The 8,151-nt window shown below is 39.9% G+C and overlaps 1 protein-coding gene across 1 annotated transcript in view; it reads right to left on the bottom strand.

Moving 5' to 3' along the window:
• The window catches only part of LOC108250195 (DNA (cytosine-5)-methyltransferase 3B), a 47,192-nt gene that overhangs the window by 14,713 nt on the left and 24,328 nt on the right, over positions 1-8,151 (bottom strand). Inside the window, exons 10-15 of the mRNA XM_017439956.3 lie at positions 7,290-7,422; positions 6,252-6,755; positions 3,666-3,710; positions 3,454-3,533; positions 766-878; positions 475-658 (exon numbers count right to left, since the gene is read on the bottom strand). Of these exons, the coding sequence (XP_017295445.1) occupies positions 475-658; positions 766-878; positions 3,454-3,533; positions 3,666-3,710; positions 6,252-6,755; positions 7,290-7,422 (1,059 nt within the window). The remainder of the gene's footprint in view (positions 1-474; positions 659-765; positions 879-3,453; positions 3,534-3,665; positions 3,711-6,251; positions 6,756-7,289; positions 7,423-8,151) is intronic.

Here is an 8,151-nt window from a genome sequence, read left to right as displayed (position 1 = left end):
GGTACCAGGTGCCATCAATTTTGAACCTTTTCACAAGATTCTAATTTTCTGATATGATGAATTTGAGATTTTCATTTGTTGTCATTTGTAATCATCAAAATTAAACGAAATAAACATTTGAAATATATGAGTTTGTATGTAATGTAAGAATATAATATACAAGTTTCACTTTTTAAATAGAATTACTGAAATCAATCTACTTTTTCATGATATTCTAATTTTATGACCAGCACCTGTACATGGCAAATACAGTCCTGTGTGACAGAAACCTCCTTACAAACTTACTTAGTTCTAAGCTTTGACTGCATAAATTAACGAGGAAATAATAGCTATCTATTAAAAAATAGGGAAGGATTGTCAGTGTTAAAACGTTTAAATTGCTCTCACTGGGAGAGCACATTCACACAGTGAATTTATGTCATTCTTACCTGAAAAGACAGTGACATCACTAACTAATACGTCCTGATTACTTACAAACTCTATGCCGCTGTTGTTGGCAAATAAGCCCTGAACTCGAATGCTCCAGTCCTCCCTGGGCACCAAAGCACCATGTGGTTGATGAGGCTGACACAAGTAACAGATCCATGGGTCCAGGAGCTTCAGAGAGTCAAACGTTCCTGGGCCGGCGAGGATGTTCAGACAGTCCTCACAGTAAGACCTGCAGGCACAAAACCGCAGGATGGAGGACATCTGAACCGTGGAATTAAGTGTAAGTCACTGATTTTCATTTAACAGCCGTTTGAGTTGCAAGAGTAAGAAACAGACCTGCAGCAGCTATCATTCCCACACAGTATGACCTCCATCCCATAGCAGCAGATGGTACAGTACGACTGATATCCATCTTCATCATAGCGAAACAGCGTTTCTGTGAAGTTATTCTTTACAGACACAAATCACAACAATCATCACTGAAGGTTGAACAGTTCAGGAAACTAAACAGCATCTGCTTTATGCATCAAAACAGGAGGATTCAGGGTTAACGGCTTCTCCCAATAACAATCATTCTGCACTTTGGCTAAAAGGTAAACTGTGAAAATCACTGGTTTTAGAAACAGGTCTGAATGATTTCAGTCTGTTTGTTTATTTGTTGTGTGCCCGCTGCCCCACAAACAGGCTTCGATACGGATACTGATCAGGCCAGATCGTTTGGCTCAGTTAGGGGAGAAAAGACAGCTCTTCAGATAGTAACACTTAGGTTTTTAGGAAAATTGAATTAGGGTTGCAAAAGGGCAGAACATTTCCAGAAAGTTTCTATGCTAAGTTGAGCTGGGGAAATATTCCTAAAAGAATCCTAGGAATTAACTGGGAATTAGGGGTAATTTAAACAGTAACTGGGTCATATTAAAACAAAAATATAAACAGAGGCAGAAAATGTGTGAGTCTGACCCAAAGTTTATGGAAGGAACTCATTTCATGACTACATTTGCACAAGATGGCGTCACTGATTGCATCACTGTGTCGCAACCTTTACAACATTTAAATGTATAAATTTATGCACAGAAAAGGTCAAATTTTATTCAAACACTTCTGAACTAAACTATTTACATGTCAGCTGCTTATTTTGTCATTTTATCTACATAAAAACAAAACAAGTGTCAGTAAATTGCACTTCACAACAAAACATTTAACAAGTTACTATTTCCTTTTGTCCCCACATGTAAAAGTGACAGTTCCTTATTTAAATCTTAATTAAACGCATGGTGCAGCAATGAAACCTGGTTGTTTTATGCTAAAATACATTTTCTCCAACTGTATTAAAAATGTCTGTCAAAGGCCAATCTTCAATATTTAAAATCCCAGGTTTGAAAGATTTCTACATTTATCCAATAATTAGTGTGTCTGCTCAGGGCAGAGTCATCCTTCATATCTGTGTGTGTTACTTGGGAGGAGACAGATGTTCTTGTCATCTGTTTAGGTATTCTGACCAATAGATCTTTTGACTTTTCAGTTTGCTTTTAATTTTGGCAGCTTTTCAGTTCCTTTCTGTGCCGTTCTTATAACATCATGTTGTTGTGTGTGTTAAGTCACCAAGCTCATTCAGGCTCAGAAAGGCTCCTCGGCTCAGAGGAAGAGATGACCCAGGTTTGTGTTGACAGCGGTGCTCACCAGAGGCTTCCCACAAAGTCAGTTTTTATCTCATTTCTTAAGTTAAATTACTGAACCCCACCCCCCTAAAAAGACAGGATGGCAGACATAAGACTGAATTTTAGCACCTGATGATTTTAATGGAGCCATCAGCTGAAACCCTGACACACCTGAGGGATGATGCACCTCTCAGGTTGTTTCAGGTCTTTTATAAAGGTTTTGTCCCTCTTTCTTAAAAACACAGCTTTCAGTTAAAACGGCAGCTATTATTACCTCTTGTTTACATAAACTACACCCATCTCAAACAGAACAAAGCTTCTTTTGTCCAAGCCAACAACACACGAGTCAATGTGTGAAGACATTTACCCACACTAGAACTGATACATGTCTGTAGGTTTTAACATCTGACTGCACCAGTGAAGCAGAAAACCTTGTTCCTAAATAAACCCGAGTGGTCAACAGATAGGGCTCTCCAAGAACACATTATTCAAGATTAAAAGCCTAGAATAAATCGCTTGTTGCTTTTCATGCCAGAGTTTTGGATTAAGAACATTTTATGTTGAAAAATGAGAAAAATAACATTATGTGTGACACTGAGCAATCATTTAGTACTCTATGCTACTACCACACCAATATAGATACCATATTTGAGTTGTAGCCCTCTGTGTGTTGGCTAAAGATGATTAGTTGTGGCAGCCATCTTAAACTGGGCTGATTCCACAAGTTAATTAGATGTAGATGTGCATCCAGTGAATACTTCCTGAGAGGATCGGGAGAAGGGAAGAACTGCCACGAACCACTCATGGAGAGAGTGCCTAACTACAAACACCTTGGAGACCATATTTGAAGGATTTCAGTCTGGTGAAGAAGGCAAGACAGAGACTGTACCATCTGTTCCATCTGAGAAGTATGTCACTGTACAGATTCAACTATTCTTACAGGACTTCTCAAAAGCCTCTTCACTGGTGAAAGTGGACTTCCTGCCTGCTGTCAGGACAGACTGAGCGGAGGGGCAGAAGGCGTGGTCAGAACCAAACATCTTCACCCAGCAAACCCCGGGCACACACTGACCCAACCAGCGCTCCAGCTGGGACAGAGCTGCGTTCCTGAGGCAGTGCAGCTGGTCTCAGAACAGAGAGAAAGTTTATACTGCATCTCCCTTTGTCAAACTGCAGATCATTTATATTCATCTTTTCACTGTTTGATTTGCTCAAGCTTTTTTTCCTCTTTAATCCATGTGACTTTTATCTGTTTTTATTTGTTTAGCATAGTCAGCGTTGGCATTTCTACATTTCACTGCTGTTGTGCGTGTGCATTCATGCATGTGAAGAAGAAAGTAAACGTGAAAAGTGGTTGATAAGCTCTTACTTTACACTTCAAGCAGAGGCTGCCTTTAAAAAGGGGGTGGAATATCTCAATATCTTCAACTCCACAACACAAACAATAAGCTGCAGGAAAAACAAACACACAAAGATATTAAACTCAAATGGGATGGGTACAAACGATTCCTAAACATTTCCAAACAGGTACAACAAAGATTACACATGAACATTATGCAGATGGTTGGTGGAAACATTCACCTTCGATGTTCAGGTTCAAGTCCATGATTCTGTTGATGGTCTGCTCTGTAAAGAGGAAATTAGGTTACACAGAATAAATCCATCTTTTTCAACCTTTACAAAAAGGTTGTTAATAAAACTAACACAACATCACATGTTCACTCTTTGAAATGTTGATTTGGGGACCATGAACAGGATGATGGAAGGTTCAACACACAGGGGCTGGTTGACTTTTCCCTGAATCCCGTCCTGAGACGGGACTGAATCAGACAGTTTAACACAGTTTAAACGCTTCTTCTCTTCTTCATAAAAAGGTCCGTTTGTTGGGGTTTTACTCACCAGAATACAGCAGTTCTGTAATATGAGGGTTTATCTAAGGGTAAACCTCTTCCACCGCATTTATTTCTAAGGTGTTTAATCACTTACACAGTTTATTTGTGTAATACAGCACATTTTAAAATTCATTTTTAATAAATCCTACATTGCTATTTTTGTTATTTCATTTCATTCTAATTAAAGTATTTTTAAATTTTTGGACTTCCAGACCCACTCGTGCACATTTTTGTTACATATTTGCAATTTTGATTAAAATGACAAAGATTGCTTTTATTTTACTCTGTGCTGACAAAGATATTTTTAGCTACTACCACACCAAATTCTACCTCAGTATCTGTAAAACTGTCTAAGTTACAGTCTTTATGTGTCTGTTCAGACGCTTCATAGTGGTGGCCATCTTAATACAGGTCTGCACCACTACTGTAAATTATACATTCATTTTGTAATAAACCATATACTGTTATTTGTTTTGTGGTCATTTAAGCCCTTTTTGAATTTTTTAACTTCCATGGTCAGTTTTTTGTTGAATAGTTGCACCATTTTTTCCTTTTGTGCATTTTACTCTAACTAATGCAGGTTTCTGTGATGCTCACATAAAAATAGATGAATACATTTGACTATTTTCAGATTCATTTGTTTCAAAGGTTATTATTTTCATTTGATGTGGAATGGTTTATCACAACTGCTACAGACAGGCCCCTGTAGCCTGGAAAGGAAAAAGCAGGTAAACAAAATGCATGGATGGATTACATTAAAGCAGAGACATCAAAGTGATATTTACAGGTGGGCAGATGCAACCACACCTCCTGTTCCTTTAACTGATCGGTCGACCACCAAAACAACCATTAGTTGCAGCGTTATTGGAGTTGGGTGAATCAAGACTAAAAGCAGACCATATTAGTCTGGTTTTGGTGAGTCTGTGTGAACTGTAGCCTCAGTTTCCTGTTCTTAGCTGACAGGAGTGCCACTCGATGTGGTCTTCTGCTGCTGGAGACCATCTGCCAACCAGTCTGCCCATTCTCCTCTTACACCAACAAAGCATTTTCCTCCACACAACTGCTGCTGCAACCCTAGAGATGGCTGTGCATGAAATCCCAGTTTCTGAAATACTCAGACCAGCCCGTCTGGCACCAACAACCACGTCAGATTAAAGTCTCTTTCTTCCCCATTCTATTGCCCAGTTTAAACTTCAGCAAGTTGTCTTCACCACTTCTAAACGCCTAAAGGCATTGAGTTTATCACATGGCTAACCAACCATGTCATTAATGACATGGCTGGTTGACAAACAGTTAATCAGCCATGTGATTGGCAGATTAGCTGATTAAAGGGGCAGAGATAGGTGTGTCTCTAAAATGTGGCTGCCAAAGTGTGTACAAAACAAGCTGAGGTGGGCGGAGGTGGCCAATGAATTAATGTGCCTGACCTAGAATACAGTTCAGCAGGTCACAAATACACAAGCTGCTATTTTCAAAAATTGGCTGCAAATAACAGATTACACAGCTTGATGGTCACTCAGGATTCAGTGAGACGGCAATGGAAAATTCACCTTTTATCTCACAACTTTGAGTCAATAGCTAGCCTTCACAGTCACAACCCGAGGAGATACATGACAAAAACAGTGATTCCATAATTTATTCCCTGTGCTTGTTCTCAAACTCTAACTGTTACTGGCTACCACAGTTATTTTTCTTGATTTCTTTGAGTGTTTCTTAAAGCCAGAAAGTTGCCTTTTGTCATGTCTGAGATCTGCTTTTTTTTTCTCCAACATTAAACAACTGAAGGAAGATCCTCAGAGAATGGTGATTCCATCATTTTTGCCAGGGGTTGTATATGAGCAAGAGAGGGGCTATATAGGAAGGATCTAAATTGACTACAAAACAACTAGCAAAGCCTGCTATCACACCTTGAGATTGATTGACAACAATGATATGGTAGGCCACTGAGTCCTGAGAAACTGAACATGAGGGCAGCTGACCTGAGAAGACCTGCCCCCTTTGCCAAGGCTAAGCAACAATGTACCCTCTGAAAGACTGCAGCCCTTCGAAGTATCCCTACACCAACACCGAAAAGATCATGAAAGACCCCTGGCAATTCCTTCCAACTATGAGCCAGGCACATAGTTGTCCTTTTAGGATTGTTCTTTATTTAGAACAAATTACTGAAAGAAAATTTTAATTTTTTTAATTTTAAACTACTGCTATAAATGCAGTCAGTTGATAATTTCCTACTGATAAGAAAGGAACAAACAGGTGGTTGGATTGTGTGTGTTACCTCGGAGTTTCTGGTCAGGCTGTGTGTACACACTGGTCATCTGGTTGACTTTATTGTAAGCTCTGGTGTAGCTCCTCTTCTTGTGGGGCACAAAGTCTGGTGACCTGTCATTGTCTAACCCATAGAACCAATTGTATTTCTTCTCCACACCTTTCCCTTCTTTGCCTCTTTTCCTTCCCCATCCACTTTTCATGTTCACCCATTTTCGAACCAACTTGACTTTCTCCCCCTCCCACTCTTCCTGTCTTTTTCTCATCCCTGCAGTTATTGTCTGGTGGCGTTCCTCCTCCATCTGGGATTTGGAGCGTTTTTTCACCGCAGTTTTGGGCTGGGAAGACACATAAATGGACTTGCATGACAGTCTGTTCAGCGACACGGCCACGTCTTTGATCTCAGTGTGGATGTTTCCGTTGTTCTTCAACGGGTTGGAGGGGTCAGAAAATGACGTGGCCTTCTTGAAGAGTTTCTTCTTCACCTTTGGTCTGGTGGTTTTTTTAAAGACACCTAAAAAATATCAAACATGTGGTTATCTTCACTGCAAATCACTGCAAAAGGTGAGTGATAACATTTTTGCCTGTGTGTCTGTCTGTTAGCAAAATATCTCATGAACCAGCAGGCAGATTTGAATGACATTTTCAGGAAGTAATAATTGGATGTCATTACTCATTAGATTTGAATTCCCCTCTGGGATTAATAAAAGTATTGATCTATATACAGTTGAAACCAGATGTTTCCATCCACTGTATAAAAAGACTTTTTTATTGTCTGGCATTAAATCCAACTAAACTGTTCCTTTTTTAGGTCAGTTAGGATTCATTAAATTATTTCTATTTGTTAAATGTCAGAATAATGAGAATTTCTTTTTTGCTTTCTTATATTAACTTATATTGTCTTAATATTTGGTAATGTTGCCTTTAAGCTGTATAACTTGTGTCATTCCACAAGCTTCTCACAATAATCTGCTGGAATTTTGCTTGATGTGTGCAGTCTAAATCTTTTACCTTTTCTCTAGAAAAGATATGAAGTGAATATTTGTACCATTTGTTGGTTTGAGTCCATTTGGACCAGATGGCTGAAAGCCTCCAAATGCCCAGTCTAACATCTCCTTTAGTTTATCTTCACTGTCTTCAACCAACGGAGAAAACTGCTTTTTACAGCGTAGTGCTGCCTCCTGAAAGAGAGAAACAAACATGGAAGCAGGAGCACAGATACAGCAGTACGTACAAGTATCATTGTCCATGAACACATTCAAGTAAGTACAGCCATAAGTGCTACTGTGTGTGTTCTGTTAGCAAAATATCTCATGAACCACTGGACAGATCTTAATAAAACTTTCAGAAAATAATCATTAGATGTACATCTCCAACTGATGTAAAACTTGGAGCTAATCTTATTCAAGATGGCCACTACAGCTAATAAACATTAGTCAGTTTTACAGCTATTGAGATAAAGTTTGTTCTCTTCAAATATTCAAAAGTCACTTCCCATCACTAGTTAAAATCTGTGTGAACTTTGTGCTAGATCTTGTAAAGTACATTAAACTGACAAAAAAATTCAGCACCAAAAAGGAATAGTCCGATCTGAATGTAATTTGGTCCACAGCAGACCATCCATCCATCCATCCATCCACCCATCCATCTTCTGCTTATTCGGGGTCGGGTCGCGGGGGCAGCAACCTAAGCAGGGAGACCCAGACTTCCCTCTCCCCAGCCACTTGGGCCAGCTCCTCCGGGGGAATCCCAAGGCGTTCCCAGGCCAGCCGAGAAACATAGTCCCGCCAGCGTGTCCTGGGTCTTCCTCTGGGCCTCCTCCCGGTGGGACGTGCCCGGAACACCTCACCAGGGAGGCGTCCAGGAGGCATCCTCACCAGATGCCAGAGCCACCTCAACTGGCTCCTCTC

This window comes from Kryptolebias marmoratus, linkage group LG8 (genome assembly GCF_001649575.2).
Source record: "Kryptolebias marmoratus isolate JLee-2015 linkage group LG8, ASM164957v2, whole genome shotgun sequence".
Taxonomy (NCBI): domain Eukaryota; kingdom Metazoa; phylum Chordata; class Actinopteri; order Cyprinodontiformes; family Rivulidae; genus Kryptolebias; species Kryptolebias marmoratus.
The sequence above is the reverse complement of the archived record's forward strand: the minus strand, read 5'-3'. Positions and strand labels throughout refer to the sequence as shown.